Below are 23,201 nucleotides of genomic sequence, written 5' to 3' on the forward strand. Positions count from 1 at the left end.
ACAGTGTTTGGCAAATCACAGGTGATGAAAAGAGAGGGAGAGGGCGGGCGGCTCTAGGAGAAAATAAACCTGGAACACCCAGGAAGAGATGGTGCAGATAAGCATCTAGGTGGTCCAAAGCAGAGAACAGGAGTTCTAGAAAGAATGCACAGAAAACAGAGGGGTGCCTGGGTAGCTCAGTCAGTTAAGCATCTGCCTTCGGCTCAGGTTGTATCTCAGGGTCCTGGGATCAAGCCCTGCATCAGGCTCCCTGCTGAGCAGGGAGCCTGCTTCTCTCTCTGCCTCACCTAGCTTGTGCTCTCCTGCTCTTTCTCCCTCTCTCAAATAAATAAATTAAATAAAAAGCAAAAGCAATCACAGAAAAACAGAAGAGAAGGGTTATTCAAAGAAATTTCAGAAATCCATTTCTAGAGCTGAAGAGAAGTGAGTGTCCACTGAAAGATGCTGAGTGCCAGGCGGGATGAACAGGAAAGACCCATGTTCAGATCCATCATGGTGCTGTTTGGACACTACAGATAAAGAGAGGATCCTCTACAATTCCAGAGGAGGGGGGAGCAGAGTGCCCAGTACAAAGAATGACAAGCAGAACAAGACCAGTTTTAACAGGAACCATAGGTGCTCAAAGACAATGAGGCAAAGCCTCCAAGTTCCAAGGGAAAATTATATTGAGCTGAGAATTCCATGCCAAGCCAAACTAGCAATTAAATAAAGGGCAAAGGTAACAAGACTTCTATACAGTGAGACACTCCGAAGGCTTACCTCTAATGCACCCTTTCTGAAAATGTCCTCCCCCACAATGAGTTAAAAACCAATAACGGAAGCTATGGGAGACTCAGGAACCTGGAATGGACCCAAGTGTCTGTGAAAACCAGCCTCCACGCACCAGTTGTGTGGAGGACCTAGAAAGTCGTGGGTCCACATTAAACAGGGCAATCCGCACGCTCTACATGTAAGGTCTTCCAAAGAACAATGGAATCAGATCCCAAGCAACAAAAGACAGTAGCACTGGGGAAAGCCTATATTATTATCCTCTCCACCAGGAAAAAAACAACCAAACTTCAGGAAAAATGAGTTGCAGGCAGGGGACACTCCAAAGAGGAAGTGAGCTAGAATGTGGAGTGAGTCAGGCAACTGAGGGGGGTGACCACATGACTGGACACTAAGGCCGCTCTCCTTTGTGTGGTGCCACCAGAACTGCTTAGCCTGAAGGAGAGGCCATCACCACATGGTGTTTGGCCCAGCAATGAGTCATATCTACGTACACTGTAATCAAATTGTTGTTGACTGGTATTCAACTTTTAAAAGTAATCTACAGATAAAGCCAGGAACCTTGAGTGATGGTCACAGAACGGAATGTTCATGTCATCGACCTTGACAATACAAAAGTGAAAGGTGTCACAGAGAAGGAAGAGGTAGGAGGGGGTCAAGAGATAAAGGGCAGACATGTGAATACCCTCACCTTTCAGAGTGGGGAGCCAAGAGATGCTGTCAAGTGTTGAGTGAATAATAAATATTATGGTTTTTTATATTTATTAAAATATAAAATTAAAATTTAAAAATATTTATATTTATTAAAACAAATAACATAGTCTTAAAAGGTGTAACTGTCACCAAGAGAAGAACTAAAAGAATCCTATGAATGTCAAAAATGGAGTAGGGGGAAGGGACCCAAGGGAGCCACGCCCTCATCTACCACAGCAAGTCATCTCCGGGAAACGCTAAGGTCAAAAACCGAGAAATCATGGCCTAAGAACAGTATTGAGAAATTCGGGAGTACCTACGGAATGATTTGAGAATAGAAATGGTGTGGAACCTGACTTTTGGGGCAGAGGGCTGGAATAGGAAGACTGGGACCAGAGCTTCCATCACAAACACTTCCAGACCAATAGAATTTTGAAGCACATGCAGTTACAATTTTGATTAAATAATTTTAACATATTTTTAAAATAAAAATATCTACATCAAGTTTACTACTATAACATAAACTGTATATATGTGTATTTTCCCCACTGTTACTACTTACCGTTGTTCAGCTTCTATTGTATTGTAAGCTTCTAGACTAACAGAGGTGAATTCTGTATTTCAACTGCCATTGAAGTTTACATTCTGTAATTCCCTTAACTCAAACATGCAGTTTTTCCCACACCTTTATGTCACCGGAGTCAGGATGGGCTCACTTAATTGGTATGCTCTTTTTCTTAGTGGTATATAAATTATGGTGGCATTTTGCAATTAATGGCGTCTTGCATTTGATGAAACAGGATACTTGTAGCAAATTACATGTCTAGGTGTTTTTCCCCTACGTCATGTTATGAAACCATAAACTGCTACATCTTTTCTACTACTCGGCCCCTCCCTCATTCCAATCCAGCCATATGATCTTTGGGGTTTTGTCCTGAACACCGTTGGGCCTTTGGACCTGCTGTTTGCAAGGCTGGGCACCTGGCTTCAAGGGCAGGCACTCTCAGCTTAAATGTCAACCCCCAACAAGAAGTCTGTTGACCATGTGGTCAAAATCAGCTCTACTGCCCAGAAACGCTTGCTATTGTATTACCCGGTTTTATTTTCATCAAAATGCTTACCCCGTCATTTTCATTTATTTGTCTCCTACCTCACTGGAGGATAAGCTCCAGGAGAACAGAGCTCTTGCCTACCTTGTTCAATACCATATCCCAGCACCTAGAACCGAGCCTGACACCAAATAGGTCCTCAAATATTTCTAGAACGAATGCTTTAGGAAAACAATGGTGGGCTCTTGGACACAATAGTTCATCATTTAGCTAGTAACAGTGTTTCAAATTTATAAATAACATTGCATCCTTATTTTCCATGTAAAAGGACCTCATATGTATAAATTCTTCTGTTAGAAAGATGCATTTCTGATTGCTATCAAGTTAAATATAATTTTAGAGATACACTAATAGCATACACCAAGAATAATCTCCATTGCATGAAATAATTCATACCATCTTTAATATATTTGTACATCTTCCAAATCTACCCACTATTGACCAAAACTGATATCAAACAGGTAGCAAACTATAATGAAAAGAAAAAGATTGTTTCAAAAACTTTGGGTGTGATTCGCTTCAAGCTTTCAAATTTTACAAAGAAAGAGTAGTCTTCTCTCCCAAAGGAAAGATGAAGTTAAAATTACTGTTCATACTTAAATTATATTTCCCACAACCAAGTTCAAAGTATTAATTGAAACAAAATTTGTCTGATAATACAGAACACTTAACAAGATCAATAATGAGTAAATTACTGTCAGTTTCTCTAATACTTGCATTTTACCTGTATGACAAGAGGAGAAAATAAAAAGGCTGAAAACTTGAAAAAAGTGTTATTTGTCTGCTTTTTTTATTATTATTAAAAAAGACCATGTTTCTTTAGGAGGTGATACAAGATTGCTTTCCTTTCAGATCATAATTTCCACAATTTCTGTACTAACTATAAATTTGAATGGTTCCCACTCTCCCCACCCCAGTTCACTTTTGGCACCTATATGTGGAATATCACTTCTGAGAAATGGGGGAAAATGTGCTGAATACTGGGTCTAAGTACTCCTTTCCTGAGGAAAAATGTTCAGATTGCTAAATTGAGAATATTGATACAAGAAAGCATAACAATATCTCAACAATAAAAGCCTTTTTCTAACCAACTCTAAGGTCATCTCAGAAGAAAATTATGTTAGAAGTAGCAGCCAATTCTCAGAGGTACAAGGGCAATGGCTTATCTTATCCTTTCCCTCTTCTCCTAAATTTAAATTTAGAATTACAGAGAAATTCTATGAGAGGTAGCAGAATGTCTGGCACAGGCTCCAGCTTCATGATTTGAGAATACAATTTCAACTCATCACATTCTTCAGAAGAACTCATGATACTGAAAAGAAATAAAAGAAGAGGCTCTCTTGACCTCTGAATGCAGAGAGGTTGACCAGAAGGAGATATTGGTTACCAGCAGAGGAGGAAGAGCCTAACCATGTCTGGCCATTAGGAAAGGATGTATCCCAAGATATATTCTTAATCTAATTAGAAAAGTGTGTCATTTATAAAGTATACCAGTCTTGAGTCCTCACTTGATCTGCGAAAAAGAAGCTTCTGCATAAAAATAAGGATGCTACAGGAGAAAAATAGACAACACAGGCTATACTTGGCTGTTTAAATATGAAGAATTCAACTTTCATTTTTCATATGGGTGAAGGGTTTATGAGCTTGTTACTGACCTATTTGGCCTGACTCATATTTATTTATTTATTTATTTTTTTGCTGTGCTTCAGATCCACAGGGTAGTGCCAAGAAACTTATCCCAAAAAATCTCTGAATTTTTATTAGAGCTTAATGGATTTTTTTGAGTACTTCTGTTAAGCTGATGAGAGTTAGGAAGGTTCTTATCTTACCCTCTGCCCAAAACTTAATAAGACCTTTTCATTTCAAAATGGAATACAGTGATGTTATAAAACTAGGGAGGGAAGTAAGATGCTATGATAGTACATTTCTGTTTAACAAAACACTTATTTCTTACCTATACACTACATATGTGATTAAACATTTGGGAGGGAGAAGGAAACTCCCAAAACCTCCTGACAAAGTAGCTGTTCCAATGCATGGACAAGGGCTTATTTCTTCTGCCAGCTACTGGTTCACAAACATTTCCCCCATTTAAAGAAGTATGTGTAAATGAGGTTTGGAAGAGCAGGGAACACACCAGGAAGTCGACTATACTCTTCTCTTAATGAGCCCACCCCATGTCCTTAGCGGCGATCGACTTCATCCGCCATCTTGGTTTTCACAGTAAGCAACACCTTTCTTTAAAACTTTTCTTGTTCTTGCTGCTTTTCTTGCCATTCTTGTCTTTGTTCTCAGACATCTTTTTGGCTCTGATTTCTCTCATTAGATCAAAGAACACCTGGGTTGGGAAGGAAGGAGTGAAAAGAATAGGGAGGAAAAAGCCATTTAATGATTTCATGAAGTATTTCCACTAAGTAGGCTATGTACTTACATTTTAAAGCATAAAGCAAACTTATTTTTATCAACTCTGTGCCAAAATTTGCATCAGACTTTCTAGCATCTCCAGCCACCAGCCAAGGTTAAGAATAGGAGTGCCTGCCACTGGGTACTTTCTTATCATGACCTTATGAAGGTAGGAACATCATTATGCCTGACAACTTCCCCGGCAAAACTAGAAGACTCAGAACATGGAGGGGGTGGGGAGAAGGGGGATAAAGCATAAACAAACTCAGTCTCCTGCACCAGGAAACTGGGGAGATGGGGAGGAGAAACATGCTGTCCCACACCCTCCCACGCCCATGCCCCTGCCCTCATTCTCAGGAACAGTCACTTGTTCCATTCCTTGTGATGTTCACCGAAAGGAACTTTATCAAGAACTGATAGAAGGCTTGTCCTTTGAATGCCAGCATGTTATTCAGATACAAATTATCATTGGTCACAATAGTTTGGGTTTTGCCCTCTGCTACCAGCAATCATGCCAAAGTGCCAATGATAACCCAAGCAGACAAAATATGCTTCCTACAAAGAAACATTTCAGATTTCTTGGAGGGAATGACAGAGACTAAAAGTGTGAGACTGAGTGTAGGCTTTAATCTTTGGATGTTCACACAAAACTACAAGCTCCTTTTATTTTATAGACATATCTTCTTGATGAAAAGGAGACCAACTTTCTGAGTGGGGGACTCCTTGTGCATCTACCACCAGCTCTGGGCACAGAAAAAGACCTTCCTCCCAAAGTGACCTAAGCAGCCCACCCACCAGGGCAGCAGTGAATGGCTTCAGATGTTACAGCTTTTTCTTTTTGTTCTAACAGCAAAGGCAGGAGGGGAATGGAATGTGTCCAATTCAAAATGATGACGAAGTTGTTCATGGGCCGATCTTATCAACAGCCTCCCATCCTTTAGTGTAAATTGTTTACGAGTGAATACAATGCTGCCAGTCATAAGTTTCTCCTGGGTCCTGTTTGGCAGGTCAGGCTGGTCCAGTGGAGGAAGGGGCGATGGATGGTGCCTGGCAACAGCCCCAACCACCAGCACCCTGTCAAAAAACTACATATCCATGGTTACATGCTGAGAAAGTCTTCCTGATTTTTTTTTTTTTAAATAAAATACAATGTCTGGATTTCCTGTGTGTTCCTACGACTAGGACACAATTTGATAGAAAGAGGTTTGGAATAGCAGAGGAATCAACATCAGAATTGAGAAATAATATGAAGAAAAAATAGCTAACAAGTAAACATACTTCACGTCACAGACAGTTTTTTATTGTAGATGCTGCCAAAGTGCTTCTAAAGTGAACTTTCTGAGGAGAAATAACAACGGACACCAGAAGATACAAAGAATTACAAGAGAATATTAAAAAAACGCTATGCCAACCAATTAGACAAACTGAAAGAGATGAATAAATGCCTAGAAACATACAATATTCCAAAACAGAATCAGGAAGAAAAAGAAAAATCTGAACAGACTGATCACTAGTAACAAAACTGAACTGGTAACCAAAAAACTCCCAACAAACAAAAGTTAAGGACCAGATGGCCTCACAGGTGAATTGCAATTAATACCTATTCTTCTCAAACTACTCCCCCAGAAAAATGAAAAGGAAGGAAAATTTCCAAATTCATTCTATGAGGCCAACATTGCCCTAATACCAAAACCGGACAAAGACACCACAAAAAAAGAATACTACAGGAGCACTTGGGTGGCTCAGTCAGTTAAGTATCCCGCTCTTGATTTAGACTCAAGTCATGATCTCAGGGTCGTGACCGGGAGCCCACATAGGGTTCCATCGCTTCCGGCTCCATCGAGCTCGGCATTTAGTGGGAGTCTCCTTGAGATGCTCTCTCTCTTCCCTCTGCCCCCCCCCATGTTCTCTCTCAAATAAATAAATAAATCTTAAAAAGAAAACTACATGCCAATATCTGATAAACATAGGTGCAAAAATCCTCAACAAAAATATTAGCAAACTGAATTCGACAATACATTTAAAGGACCATTCACCACAATCAAGTGGGATTTATTCCAGAGATGTAAGAGTGGTTCAATATTTGCAAATCAATCACTGTGATACATCACATTAAAAAGAGAAAGGATTGGGACGCCTGGGTGGCTCAGTTGGTTGGACGACTGCCTTCGGCTCAGGTCATGATCCCGGAGTCCCGGGATCGAGTCCCGCATCAGGCTCCCAGCTCCATGGGGAGTCTGCTTCGCTCTCTGACCTTCTCCTTGCTCGTGCTCTCTCTCACTGTTTCTCTCTCAAATAAATAAAATCTTCAAAAAAAAAAAAAAAAAAAAAGAAAGAAAAAGAAGGCTCTCAAACCAAGAACGTGACTTTATAAAAAAAAAAAAAAAGAGAGAGAAAGGATAAAAACCACATGATCATCTCGAAAGACCCAGAAAAAAATCATGTGACAAAATACAACAACTGTTCATGATAAAAACTGCCAACAAAATGGATTTAGAGGGAACATACCTCAATATGATAAAGGCCATATATGAAAAACCCACAGCTAACATCATACTCAATGGTGAGAAACTGAGAGCTTTTCCTTTATGATCAGGAACAAGAATGTCCACTGTCATCACTTTTATTCAAAATAGTACTGGAAATCCAGTACAAGAAACAAAAATAAAAGGCATACAAATTTAAAAAGAAGAAGTAAAATGGTCACTATCTACAGATGACATGATACTATGTATAGAAAACCCTAAAGATACTGCAAAAAAACCCTATTAGAATGTATAAATAAATTCAGTAAAGTTATAGGTTACAAAATTAAAACACAGAAATCTGTTGTGTTTCTATACACCAAAACTGAAGCAGCAGAAACAAGAATTAAGAAACCAATCCCATTTACAATTATACCAAAAAGAATAAAATACCTGAGAATAAATTTTATCAAGGAGGTAAAAGACCTATACTCTAAAAACCATAAGACATTGATAAAAGAAATTGAAGATGACAAAAACAAATAGAGAGGTATTTCGTGCTCACAGACTGGAAGAATTAATATTGTTTAAATGTCCATATTTACCAAAGCAATTTATAGATTCAGTGCGATCCCTATCAAAATACCAATAGCATTTTTCACAGAACTGAACAAATAATCATAAAATTTGTATGGAACCACAAAAGACTTTGAAAAGACAAATTAATCTGGAGAAAGAAGAATACAGCTGGAGGTATCACAATCCCAGATTTCAAGATATACTCCCAAAGTGTTAGTAATCCAAACAGTATGACCTGGCTCAAAAACAGACACACAAATGAATGGAACAAGACAGAGGGCACAGAACTAAACCATGATTATATGGCCAATTAATCTAAGACAAAGGAGGCAAGAATACATAATGGGGAAAAAACCCCATCTTCTCAATAAATGATGTTGGGAAAACTGAACAGCCACATGCAAAAGAATGAAACCAGACCACTTTCTTACACCATACACAAAAATAAACTTGAAATAGACTAAAGACCTAAATCTGAAACCAGAAACCTTAAAACTCATAAAAGGAAGAACATAGGCAAGAGCACTGGGTGATGTATGGAAGTGCTGAGTCACTGTGTTTGTACACCTGAAACTAATGTTACACTGCATGTTAACTACACTGGAATTTAAATAAAAATTTGAGGAAAAAAAACATAGGCAGTAATTTCTTGTACATCAGCCTTAACCACATATTTATGGATCTGTCTCCTCGGGCAAGAGAAACAAAAGAAAAATAAACTATCAGGACTACCCCAAAAGAAAAAGTTTTTGCACAAGGAAGGAAACCATCAGCAAAAGAATAAGACAACCACTGAATGGGAGAAGATATTTATGAATCATATAGTTGATAAGGGGTTAATGTCCAAAATATATAAAGAACTTACACAACTCAACAGCTAAAAACCAAATAATCTCACTAAAATGCACAAAGGACCCAAATAAACATTTTTCCAAGGAAGACGTAGAGACAACTGACAGGCATATGAAAAGATGCATCACTCAGCCCCAGGGAAATGCATATCAAAACCACAATGAGAGATCACCTCTCACACCTGTCAGGCTAGTAACAAAAAGACAAGAAAGTAAGTGTTGATGAGGATGTGGAGAAAGGGGAATGCTTGTGCACTATGGGTGGAAATGTAAAATGGTGCAGCCACTGTGGAAAACAGTATGGAGGTCCCTTAAAAAATTAAAAATAGAACTACTATATGATCTAGTAATTGTACCACTGGGTAGTCATCCAAAGAAAATGAAAACACTAATTCAAAAAGATATATGTACCTGGTTTTTATATTTTTATAGTAGCATGATTTACAATAGCCAAATTATGGAAGCAACAAAGGAGTCATCAACAGATGGATGGATAAGGAAGATGTGCTGTACACACACACACAGAGGAATATTACTCAGCCATGAAAAAAGAATGGGCTCTTGCCATTTGTAACAACATGGATGGACCTACAGGGTACCATGCTAAGTGAAATAAGACAGAGAAAGACAAATACCATATGATTTCACTTGTATGTGAAATCTTAAGAAACAAACAAACCAAAACAGACTCTTAAATACAGAGAACAAACTGGTGGTTGCCAAAGGGGAGGAGGGTGGGATGATGGGTGAATTAGGTGACAGGGATTAAGAGGTCCAAACCATCAGTTATGAAACAAATAAGTCACAGTGACAGCATAGGGCATTTAGTCAGTAATACTGTAATAATACTGTACGGTGACAGATGGTGACCACACTTATCATAGTAAGCACTGAGTAATACACAGAATTGTTAAGTCAATTTGTTGTACACCTGAAATGAATATGACACTGTATGTCAATCATACTTGAATAACTTTTTTTTTTTTTAATAAAATGAGTCCCTTCTAATGCCAAATTCTCAATGCCAATGTTCTTCTAGCATCACTTCAAGGTAAAGTAAGCTTGATTACCAATCTGTCCCTCATCAGGGAAGAAGTAAAGAAGAATTACTTCCCCCTAAGAAAGCATAAGAGGCACTTTGGGGGATTCAGATGCTGTCGCAGATAGAACAAAGCATATTTAGCCACTGCAAGGAGGCCAAAGTGAAATGGGTTTGGATGTTCCAGGAGCAGGGATCGTGAAGTAAAAGCTAACAAACAAGGTGAAGGCGAAGGAAAAGCCATATGTCTAAGGCTGTCTACTTGAACTGTGTGGCAACCACTCTGCACCTTAATTCTTAAAAACAAGAAAGCAAAACAAAACCAAAAACACACCCCAAAACCTAACGATAGCAATCACTGGTAGGTGGATTTTCAAAAATTGTCAACATTCATCATTGTCAAGGTCGCCCTTTCATTGGCGTCAGAGATCTGAATGAGAAAATATGCAGGGGATGGATAAGAGAGAGAAGAGAGATCCCTGGAGAGTTGATTCCTGAGAGTAAATGCTTCTGAGAAGTTAAGTTATAAAGACAGAACACTTTGGCCCCGCCAGTGGCCAGCAAGGTGAAAAGAATGATTCTGACAGCAAATCAAGATATGCCGTGTGTCTTGGAGGAAGTCCCTGAGAACCTGCTGAAGAACTTGACCCTGAAGAACAGGAAGCCATGGCAATGAAAGCACAGGGAACTACTCGTGTCCACCCACACAGTCTGCACAAAGCCAGGGTCTCATCTTGCTAGACTCCCGAGGGCCGTGTCAGCACTAAGCATACCCCACAAAGTCTCCCGACAAAGTGAGAGGACTGTGTTTTTTTAACTCCAGGGTCAAACCCTCCCAGGGCTTCTCACCGTACTGGCTGAGACATCTGGAAAAGGCAGTCCTCCCCTACTTTGCATAAACAGTTCCCTCCAAACCAAACAGACGAGATGTCTATGTTCTGCTGTTTCTAAGAAACACGCACAAAGTGCACACCTACCTTGTCCACATTGGCCCGTGTTTTAGCCGATGTCTCCACGTACTGCACGCCCCACTCCTCTGCTTTACTCCTAGCCTCTTCGATGGGCACCTGCCTCCGCTCCTCTAGGTCAGACTTGTTTCCCACGACAAGCAATGGAATTTTATCTTCTTCAGCCTTAACGCGGAGGATCTGTTCCCTGAGATAGCATCCAAACAAACAAACCAAATAACACAGCTAAGACAGCTAGAATAAGAATCAACTTCATTGATGCTTCTCAAATGAAAGGCTTTCCTCGGGCAGAAAAGCTTATTACGCTCAGGGCATGTTCCAAGAACGCACTCCCTAGATCCTGCCATAAACGAGACAAGTGTTTTAAAAGCCTGGTTCTCAGTTTGCCTGTATCAGAAGGATGTGGGACGCTCATCACAAACACAGATTTCTGGGGCCAACAGGAGTCCCACAGAAATGATGTCTGATTAGGAGCCCAGGACTCTGCATTTCAACAGGGTCCCCCATTTACACTTAGGCACTTTTCTTTTAAGGAAAAAAACAACTTGGGAACCTCTGGGATAAAAACAAGGTAAGAGAAGTATCTTCATACATAAAATGCTTAATAATTCCCCTTTAAAATGGTATAATTACTTTGTGAGAATAACAGCCACAAAATCAGTGTTTTTTATAAGGAAGGCGGTGGTTCATTAGATCATGAAATCAGTTTCATGAGTCACAACCGTAAATTTTTTCCTTAGTGAAACAGAATATTATAGAATAGAATGGAACCATCAGGGGTGCCTGGGTGGCTCAGTGGGTTAAGCCTCTGCCTTCAGCTCAGGTCATGATTCCAGGGTCCTGGGATCGAGCCCTGCATCGGGCTCTCTGCTCAGCAGGGAGCCTGCCTCCCCATCTCCCTCTGCCTGCCTCTCTGCCTACTTGTGATTTCTGTCTGTCAAATAAATAAATAAAATCTTTAAAAAAAAAAAAAAAAGAATGGAACCATAAGAAGGACTCTTGAGTATAAAAGTATGGTTTTGGGAACTTCTGTTTCAACCAAATCTGTATCTATGTATGCCTCTGCTCCCCCAAAGATAGTTTGCATTTATATACAGTAAATGTTACAGCCAAGAGAACAGGGGTAGTTATGTTAAGGAGTAATCAGATTTTAGTGCATATTATGTTTCAACTACAAAGTAAAAAAAAAAAAAAAAGGAAAAGAAAAGAATCCAATTAAATTTTACCTCTACTAAAACTATCAGCTATCTAAAATTATTAATCAAAATCAAAATTAATTACACAAATTAAACATTCCACTTCCATTATTTTGGTCCAGTAAAGACAATTCTACTTCTACATTTTAAAATATTCCAAAAAAGATCCCTTCAAAAGTGCATTTTGTGGAGCTCTGCATTGGTTTTATATGATAAAGGGTAACATTTCATAAAAATAAAAATATTTTAAATTTTTTCCATTAGAGTCCATTTAAGTATAAGCAAATATTTTAAGAAAAACAAAAAGGAAGAAAAGTAGATGTTTGAAAATTGCCTTTAGATAGCTTTACTATGGGCTACATGTCAACAGTGGTCAAAGAACATACTACATTTATAAGTTAAATGATCAGCAAAACTATGAACAAGAAAAACTGACAGCTCTCTGACTCATTAGTCATGCACAGGTTTGTAAAATTACCTCATTAATAAATATGTTATATAAAAAATTGGGGTACCAAGTCTGGTCTCTTATTACAAACTGATTTTTCTAGCTTATTTAGTATTATCCAGGGAAAGTTTCAAGGAAGATAGAGCATATTAACGTTTTATGTCAGGATCTTCCCATAAATACAGACATGCTACGTTTGAAAACTGCTAAGAGGCATAACGTGAGTTTAAGCACAAAGGGTCAGATACTCTACCTCCATTCTTCTGCCTCCAATGCTGTAAGAAACCTGGACAGCCCTGTGACTTTTATCTGAATGTCCAGAGTTCAAGTCAGAAGAACTAACTTGCCCTTGTTTTTCTTTTTCTTCTAAGGATCCCTGTTCTCACATAATGACCGAAACCCATCTCCCAAGATGAGATGAGACCCTGCTCCAAATCTCTGGGAATGCACGAATGGCGCGTGTGTGTGTGTGTGTGTGTGTGTGTGTGTACGCATGCATGTGGGATGGCATGGGGAGACAGGATGTCTGTTCTCGGGTCAGGACTCTTCCACTGCCTATCATTTCCTTTCTTGGTGAGTCATGCAGGTGATGGGAAATCAAAAGGCTCAGAATATGCAGGAAAATGAGGAAGTGTGTGCATCTGTCATGTTTTATCTTCAAGGACAGATAAAAACAGGATTCTGTAGCTGCAAACACAGTTTTATGAATACAGGGGCTATTCCCACATAGAGAAAACTCTAGGTATGTTGGGAAGTCTGAAAATTAATAGGACCACTCAGAAGAGTCCTGGTCATTTAACTGATCACCACGACTCACACACTATAGTATCAGAGAATTTGGATGTTCCACCCTTGAAGACTTGACACTAGGCAGCACGGTAATAGATATCGACTTTGTTTACCTTCCACTCACTCTGCTGGTTTACCTGAGTGAGGCCTTCCAGGCTCATTGATGCCTCCCCCAAATCTTAGAGGGATATTTAGTTTCCTCATTCTTATTTTTGGTTGATTCCTCGATTTTTGACCAGAACTTGCTAAAGAGTGGGGAAAAAAAATCTTTCCCCCTTTCTTAGTTTCCTGTTAGACTCTAGATCTGGTTCTTAAAATCAAAAGTCAACTGGGCAGATATGTTTATAAGGCGAGTCGTCAAAAAAACTGTAATTGTGTAAGAGAAACAAAAAGCGTATGGGGTAAAAAGAGAAAGATGTCCTTCCCATTGGAATTCCTCTTAGGATAATGCCTAACAGCTCACTGTTTCTTTATAATGAAATGAACTTAAGGTATCTTTAACCTTTAACCTGCATTTGAAATGAATTACAGCAGTTAATATTCTACTCACTGTGTAAGCAGCCCCCACACACCCTGTGAGAAGACCTGGGGACAGCACATGGTGCAGGTGGCCACCGTGTCTGCCCTGAAGGATTTATAGCCTAAAGCATCATTACATTTCATCCTATCAACTAACAAGTGCATTTTCAGATAGAGAAATAGAATCTCCAACGCTGAGTAAACTTGCCCAGGGTCACAAAAGTGCTAAGGGGCAGAGCAAGGATTCAAACCCAGATCCATCAGATTCTAAGGCTGGGCTCTTTTCCATTCACCTAGGCTAACAGTCCTTACAGTTGCAGCAAATGGCCATGCGGACCCAAAGCTTGCAGTCTCCTGACAGTGTTTCATCAACCTCAAAATAGAGCAAAATGATTACTTTTCTGGCAAAATTATAAAAAAGATATGAACAGTTGGGGCACCTGGGTGGCTCAGTGAGTTAAGCATCTGACTCTTCATTTCAGCTCAGGTCATAATCTGCTAAGAGGCAGATTATGGCCTCGAGCCCTGCATTAGGTTCCGTGCTCAGCAGAGAGTCTGCTTGAGATTCTCTCCCCTCCGAGTGTGCACGGTCTTACTTGCTTGCTGTCTCACTTGCTTTCTCTCTCAATACATTAAAAAAAAAATCTTAAAAAAAAAGTGAATGCATCAATCCTTGTCCCTTAGGATTTATATGAAAACAAAATTATAGGTTCTTGAGAATATGGAATGGCATTGTCCTCTCTAGGGACAACAGATTCTTCAGATAATTTATATTCAGAAATTATAAAACATGGCAACCCCAAGAGACTATAACAACTGGTGGACTATAATGTGCCAAGATTCAAAAAGTCACAGAAATTCTTTAGCAGAATTTTCCCTAATAATGAGTTCAACCCTCTACTACTGTGCTCAGCCCCAAAGTCCTGCCGAGTTGAACCTGTGAGAAAGAAAGGCAAAAAGCCTCCCAGAGTCTGGAGTCTCTTTCACTTGAAACATACCTGAATTCGGCAGTTGCTGTAAATGATTCGTGTTCTGTGATTGAGAACACGAGGAGGAAACCTTCCCCGCTGCGGAAGTAGTTATCTCGAATGGCTGCGTAGTCCTCTTGTCCCGCCGTGTCCAGAATATCTATCTGGAATTCTTCTCCATCAAGAACCACTTTCTTCCTGTAACTGTCAGCTTTTGTAGGTTCATAGTCTTCTACAAACTGAGGAAATAAGCAGCATTATCAGTAATGAATAAAGTTTTAAGGGAAAGAAGATCTGCCAAAAACATACATTTCAATATATGGGCACTTTGCCTCCAATCAACTGCATATTTACCGAGTGCCTGTCATTACCACACTATGTACAAAGCATTATGAAATTAAAAATCACTCCTCATATACCCCTTCTGTTCTTTATTGCTCTCAGCTCTGCCTCTTCTTATTTTGTTTTTAAACAGGAGCAGAAATTCCCATTTTGTAGATGAGGAGTCCAAGCACAGGGCAGAAAGAACACTTGGCAATATTATTCTCAGTATAAAATTATACAAACATGGGCAAGGGTGAGAAACAGAAGCTCTTATACATACTCAACAGAAGTATAAAACTCATCTGAAAAGTAGTTTTGGCAAAAGGGACTAAGAAGATTAAATATACACATAATGAAATATAAAAGTAAACCCCTCAAGCACCAGAAGAAAACATGGGTGAAATCCTTTCATTACCTTGAAGTAGGGAAGGCCTTTTTAACTATGACTCAAAATCCAGAAGCCATGTAAGAAAAAATCAATAAATTAGACTACATAAAAAATGTTTAAAACTTCTGTATGGCACAACACACTATAAAAAAAGACAAATGACACACGGAGGGAAAGTATTTGAACCCACATCACAAAGAGCTATGTTTAAACGGTTCTTAGAAACAGAGAGAAAAAAAGATCAACAATCCAATGGGAAAAAGTGGCAACAGACATAAACAATTCACAGAAAAATAAATACATATGATGTCAAACATACGAAAAGATGTTCATCCTCACTTAATAGAGAATGGAAGTTGTTAACTACGTGGAGACACCATTTGTCACCTACCAGACTGGCAAAACCCCACCGTCGGACAACACACTCTGGGGAAAAGGCCCTCTTGTACACGGCTGGTGGGAGGAGAGAACAGTGCAGTCTTTATGGGGATGAATTTGGCAAAATCTAAGAGCACTGGAGTAGCACTCACCCTGGGTCCCAGCCACCCGGCTTCTAGGAATCTAACCTACAGCAACATACAAGGTGATCCCTGTGGCACCGTGTGTGACAGCAAATGATTAATAAGCACCCAAACGCCCAGCAACAGGCGCCCGCCAATGGAATACTATGCAGCTATAAGAAATGACAAGAGAACTATGTACAGATACAGAAAGATCTCCAGATTAGAACAGTCTACCTTGTGCACAAGTAAAGAAGTAAAGTAGGGAGAATAAAAAAAAAAGAAACGTGTGTGTGCGTATAGTGGTTGTGTATGTGTATACATATCTTAATAGGTACATATATGCATATGTATGTTGTTAGGCATTTGCCAAAAAGATACCCTGGAAGGACAAATAAAACAAATTTAAAAGCTGTGAAACAGAGACTGAAGCAAATAAACCTAAACAAATATTAAATTGATAATAGAGCCGAACAGAGAAAGAATTAATTCAAGAGACTTTAGTACAGAGTATTTTGATTTTATGTCACACAAAAAGAGACTAAGGACAAAAGAATTCCAAATAAATGCTAAAGTTCCCTCAGTGCTTGTATTACTGAGTAATAATGATATTAATATTTCAAAGCTCTTTTCATTGTGGTAGACATCAAGTAAGTAATTATCTTAATGATGTCGGAAGTATAGATGTTTAGGAAAAAACTAAATTAATGACAGCAATGTACTATCAAAATTGAATTAGTGCTGGTTTAGGCAGATTCCCACATGCAAAAGAATGAAGTTAGACCCATACTACACATCACATACAAAAATTAACTCAAAATGAGTCAAGGCTGAAAAGTAAGAGCTAAAACCCCAAAACTCTAAGAGGACAACATTGGTGTAAATCTTTATGACCTTGGATTTGGCAATGTGTTCTCAGATAAGACATCAAAAGCACAAATGGACTTCATCAAAATTTAAAACTTTCATGCTTCAAAAGACAGCATCAAGAAAGTGAAAAGAGGGGCGCCTGGGTGGCTCAGTAAGTCAAAGCCTCTGCCTTTGGCTCGGGTCCTGATCCCAGGGTTCTGGAATCGAGCCCCACATCGGGCTCTCTGCTCAGCAGGGAGCCTGCTTCCCCCCTCTCTCTTTCTGTCTGCCTCTCTGCCTACTTGTGATCTCTGTCAAATAAATAAATAAAATCTTAAAAAAAAAAGAAAGTGAAAAGATAACCCATAAAATGAGAGAAAAAATTAATCATACATCTAATAAGGGACTTATATTCCAAAAACATAAAATACTCTTAAAATTTAACAATAAAAAGACAAATAACCCAATTTGAAAATACAGAAAGGACCCAAATAAACAGTTCTCCAAAGATGATATACAAATGGCAATAAGTACATCAAACAAGGCCCAACATCATTAGTCATCGGAGAAATGTAAATCAGAACCACAGTGAGATACCACATCATACCTACTAGGATGTATAATCAAAAAGAGACAATGATAAGTGTTGGCAAGGATATGGAGAAATTGAAACCCTCATACATTGCTTATAGGATTATAAAATGATGCACATGCTATGGAAAATAGCTTTGCCATTCCCAAAAAGTTATACGTACAGTTACCATAAGACTCAACAAGTTTCATGCCTCAATATATTTATGCAAGAGAATTTAAGACATAGGTCTACACAAAAATTTATACACAAATGTTCATAGCAATGTTATTCAAAATAGCCAAAGAAGCAGACACAATCCAATTACCTATCAATTGATGAAGGCATAAACAAAATATACCATGTCCAGACAATGGAATATTATTCCATGATAAAAAGGAATGAAGTACTGGGGCACCTGGGTGGTTCAGTCAGTTAAGTGTCCAACCCCTTATTTCAGCTCGGGTCATGATCTCAGGGTCCTGGGATCAAGCCCCATATCAGGCTCTCTGCTCAGCGGGGAGCCTGCGTCCCGCCCCCCTGCCTGCCTCTCTGCCTACTTGTGACCTCTGTCTATAAATAAACAAATAAAATATTTAAAAAAAAAAAGATTCTCTCTCTCCCTCTGCCCTTCCCCCCACTTGAGAGCATGCATGCACATGTGCTCTTATCTCAAGTAAATAAATAAGAATCCAAAAAAAGGGAAGGGCGCCTGGGTGGCTCAGTCAGTTAAGCATCTGCCTTCGGCTCAAATCATGATCTCAGGGTCCTGAGATCAAGTCCCACATCAGGCTCCCTGCTCAGTGGGGAGTCTGCTTCTCCCTCTCCCTGTCCTGCCATGCCCCACTCCATGTTCACTCACTCTCTCAAATAAATAAAAATCTTAAAAAAAAAAAAGGAACAAAGCACAGATACAAGTTACAATATGGTGAGCTTTCAAGACATTATGCAAAGTGAAAGAAGCCAGATATAAAGATTATATGTTATATGATTCAATTTATATGAAATGTCTAGATAGGCAAATCCGTAAGAATAGAAAGTGGTTATCAAGGACGAGGAGTGGAAGCAGGGGAGGCAGTAATGAGGAAAGATGTTAATATGTAGAGTGTTTCTTTTCTTTTTTTTCTTTTTTTGAGAAAATTGTTCTAAAATTATATAATGATGGTTGCACTTCTGTGTGAATATATTAAAGTCATTGAATTGACTTGTGAATTCACACTTGAAAAGGGTGAATATCATGGCATGTGAATTATACCTTAATAAACTATAATTTAAGTTTTTTAAAATTTGTTTTTTTAAAGGTTTTTATTTATTTGACAGAGAGAGAAAGCAAGGGAGGGAACACAAGCAGGGGAAGCAGGAGACGGAGAAGCAGGTTCCCCACTGAGCAGGGACCCCAATGTGGAACTTGATCCCAGGACCCTGAGATCATGACCTGAGCCAAAGGCAGACACTTAACCCACTTAACCCACTAAGCCACCCAGGTGACTCTAAATTTTAAAAATTTAAAAATTTAACTGAAATTACCAATTTGAACTTATGGACCCTTTGAAGAATACCCTTAAAAAGAGCCTCATGGCTGGGTGGCTCAGTGGGTTAAGCCTCTGCCTTCTGCTTGGGTCATGATCTCAGGGTCCTGGGATCGAGCCCCGCAGCGGGCTCTCTGCTCAGCAGGGAGCCTGCTTCACCCTCTCTCTCTCTGCCTGCCTCTCTGCCTACTTGTGATCTCTCTCTGTCAAATAAGTAAATAAAATCTTTAGGGAAAGAAAAAAGAGCCTCATACTGGGGCACCCGGATGGCTCAGTTGGTTGACTCCAACTCTTGATTTCAGCTCAGGTCATGATCTCAGGGTTGTGAGATCAAGTTCTGCATGGGGCTCTGTGCTCAGCAGGGAGTCTGCTTCTCTCTCTCTCTCTCTCTCTCACTCCCCCCAACCCCTCCCCCCACTTGCACACATCCTCTCTCCAAAATAAATTTTTTAAAAAATAGCTTCATGCTGCCAATTAAAAGCCACTGGTTCTTCAAGTGATTTTAAATTTCAAAACAATTTTTAGTATTGGGTTCTTAAGTTTGTACTAACAGTATCTTAAAATATATAATATGTGAAAATTGACCTATGCTTCACACAGTGTCCTTTTAAGTCCTTTCCAAAGAGACAAATCCATGACCCCAAAAAAGCCCACCACCCTCTGCAAATCTCTGAATATCATCATAAGCATCTCAATTGTTCATTTCTGAGCTTTCAAGGTCAAAACAGCAAGGGTTCCAGGGACTCCCGGAACGCGGGAAATCAGATGTCCTGATACGACAGCATACCTCTATGCCATGAAAGGTGTGCAGATTATTAGAACACAGATTGCAATCTTGATGTTTTCTTTTTTCCACTAGAAACAGGAAATCCCTACAGTCTTGGTATCTGCTAAGATGATCCAGGCCTTGAAAGGCTGTGTGTGATTCAGTTTCATATGCCCAAGACACACAAAACTAAGACAACCTTCATGGAGACCCCCTTCTTACTGAGCATGACTTAGCCAGCCACTGAGCTAGCTGCTGACAGTCTAAAGAGTATAAGAGATCAAAGATAAAAAAGTTAAGATCTCCCTCCAATTTTTCTCAAAGTCCGAACTTAGCCAAAAATACACACTTCTGGAACCACCATTCCTCACATAATCTAATTTTCACAGAAATTTTTGCCATAATCTTGATTTTTTTTTTTAACTTGGGGTAAAGCACAGGACCAAGAACAAAGAACATGGGTAGCCCGTGAGACTTTAGATAACTGGCATCCCCGAGCGCAGGACCTAGTTTCCTCATTTGCGAAATCAGGCTTGACTAGCTCATGTCTCAGGCAGAAGTCGCCACACTTGGCCATATGTTGAAAACTCCAAGAGAGCTTCTTAAAAAGAAAGATTCCCATTTTCAAATCTAGAAATAGTATCCAGAAGGTGTTTTTTTACAAAGCTCCCCCCCCCCCAGAAGATTCTGCGATCAGCTAAGTTTGGGAATCACTGCGAAGGTTTCTTCAAGCTCCAAAATTATGATTCTGGATCTCTACTGCCCAATATAATAGCCACTAAGTTCACGTCATGGAGCTCAGGAGCCACACGTGTGGGCAGAATAAGACAGAACATTTTTACCATGGTAGAAGGTTCTAGAAGACAGCACTATTTTGGAAAATCAATTAAAGACTTCTCCAAACATACATCGCTTCATCTCTACGCTTTGCTTGCTCTAATTTTATGTTATCATTTTTTCAACAACTGCTGCTCTCCAGTCCTCAAATATGATAGCCCAAGAAAAAAACAGACTAAGATCAAGCCCAGCTTTCCGTATTTTCTCTGAAGATACTGGAAAAGGGGAGCAAAAGCCTTCTGCGTGCATCTTTTCCCCTCCCTCTTACCATACGCACACACAAACATATATAACAAAAACATAAATCCCGATCTGAGGCTCCTACTTCATCTGGTAGAGTGTCGGCAGCTCTGCTATTGACAAGATTATCTGCACTGGAGAATTCGTTGTTGTGGGATCTCTCCTGTGTGCCACAGGTTGCTTAGCACCATCCCTGGCCTCTACCCAGTAGGTGCTAGTAGCACCGGTCCTCTCCTTGGGACACCCATAAATATCTCCAGACATTGTCAGTGATTCCCTGGGGAGACAAAATTCCCTTCTTCATCTTGATTAACAAGCTACTCCTCTAATCCTGTCTCCATCTTAACTCTCCTCCTCACTCTCTCTTCCTCCCAGACTCCACAGAAGAAAAATTAAGGAATTTTTAGTAAGCAAATTATGTTATCAAGCAGAAACAAAGACTTCCAAAGCCATCTTCAAGACATGCCCCACCTCTTTAATGCAAAAAAACATTCTGAGTAAATCAAGCAGATTCCACGAGACTTCCCCACTTTGGCCCCTAGTACAAGATAAAGAGAAGCAAACATCAAAAGACAAAGGTTTCTCATTGTGAGATATAGGGAAGGAATGACCCAGGAGGAAATCAAGGTCTGAAGTTTATTCATTCAAGGAGGAAATTTGGTCTGAAGTTTATTCATCTTTTTTAAGGACAGAATATAAAATGACTCATATAATATTGGATACAAAAGTGAATATCTAGAGTGGGAAAAGAAATCATAATCCATTATAAATTTTTTTAAATGGACAACTACTACGGCAAATATACCCTCAGGGGACCCTCAGTAAGTCATGCCTTGGTAAGATGCTCTCCCCTTAAATACAGAGGAATCTGTGACTGGCTTCTAACCAAGGGACTGTGGCAATAGCCACAAGATCATCCTGTGATTTCATCTGCTTATATAAGAATCTGTCTTAGCTAACCAGAGAGACATTCCTACTGGCCCTGAAGTGGCAGCTGCCATCGTATGAACTACCTATGGAAAGGGCCTGGTAGCAAGGACCTATGGTCCTCCAACCCATGTTTGCAAGAAACCGTACTCTGTCTGCACCCAGAGCGTGGAAGAGGACCCGAGCCTCAGCTGCGCTCAGAGCCACAGCTGACACTGCTGCAGCCTTGTGGGACCCGGAGAACAGCACCCAGCTAAGCCATGCCAGACCCCTGGAAACTAGATAATAAATGTGTGTTGTTTGAGGCTGTTTGAGGCTGCTACATTTGTAGGAATTTGTTACATGGCAGCAGAAAATCAATACAAGGGGCTCCTGGGTGGCTCATTCAGTAAAAGCATCTGCCTTTGGCTCAGGTCAGTGTCCTGGGATCAAACTCTGCTTCTCCCTCTCCCTCTGCCTGCCACTCCCCCTGCTTGTACTCTCTCTTTCTCGGTCAAATAAATAAATAAAATCTTTAAGGAAAAAAAAGAAAAACAATACAAATACTACTTATATCACAAAATCCATCAAAAAAACATTTTGGCTAATTAACTGCCTGGCATCTGTCTAACATACCTTCCTGTTGGTTGGTTTGTTTGCCATATACTCTGATGATCTCACCAGACATGCCAGTGATTCTGTACTACTTCCTATAATGAATAAAAAACAATTTAGTCTGTCCTCCAGCATAATCAGTCCAAATTTCTCTTTTCTTGAAAGTTTAGAAGGGTTTTTTGCAGCTTCACTATGACTTGACATCACTAGTCATAAAAGCTGTAGGACTATTGTCAAATTTAGGAAACCTCTATTGAATTTCCCTGTAAGAAGCTGTAAGACCTGGAAGAACCTTCCAGACCAATTTCCAGACCAGCTCTTTATGTCTCGACGCTTGCGTGTCCTCCTCGGCCCACACATTTTCAGAGTCAGGTACCACAGGACAACATCCACACCACAGTATACTCCTAGTTCTGTATCTCATGTCACAGTGCCAGGTGAGTTAGCAGACTAGGTGGTGGCCATATTCCTGGAAGCCATGCTGACAGTGGGACAGCTGGTAACAACCACATGCCAAAGTAACTCCAAACCACATAAATATATTCCACTAATTCCCAGCTAACAGTATCCCTACTCCACTTCCCTAAGCTAGATACCAAAAATGGTCATTGCCACACCAATACGATCCAACATCAGCGGAAACTGGATGGAGGGCAAGTCTAGGGAAAGCAGATAACAATCTTAACTAACTGTGGCTACAAGTCCCTTCTGTTTGCAAATCTTGTAAAGCACACACCCTTGTGAACAGAATGCAAGCTCTTGTCAGAACACTCTGCCTGTAATACCAGCCAATGGCCATCAGGCAGGGATGTTTGTTGCCGCAGAAATCAAAACTGCTGCCACACTGGTACCAGCTCTATTATCTACATTAAGTGATATCA

The 23,201-nt window shown here is 39.8% G+C and overlaps 1 protein-coding gene across 1 annotated transcript in view; it reads right to left on the reverse strand.

The window, feature by feature from the left end:
- Positions 1 to 3,341: 3,341 nt before the first annotated feature.
- The window catches only part of RALB (RAS like proto-oncogene B), a 43,807-nt gene continuing 23,947 nt past the window's right edge, over positions 3,342 to 23,201 (reverse strand). Inside the window, exons 3-5 of the mRNA XM_004759776.3 lie at positions 14,826 to 15,034; positions 10,885 to 11,062; positions 3,342 to 4,908 (exon numbers count right to left, since the gene is read on the reverse strand). Of these exons, the coding sequence (XP_004759833.1) occupies positions 4,789 to 4,908; positions 10,885 to 11,062; positions 14,826 to 15,034 (507 nt within the window). The 3' untranslated portion in view covers positions 3,342 to 4,788. The remainder of the gene's footprint in view (positions 4,909 to 10,884; positions 11,063 to 14,825; positions 15,035 to 23,201) is intronic.

Source organism: Mustela putorius, unplaced genomic scaffold, assembly GCF_011764305.1.
Source record: "Mustela putorius furo isolate JIRA1106 unplaced genomic scaffold, ASM1176430v1.1 tig00003867_pilon_pilon_pilon, whole genome shotgun sequence".
Taxonomy (NCBI): Eukaryota; Metazoa; Chordata; class Mammalia; order Carnivora; family Mustelidae; genus Mustela; species Mustela putorius.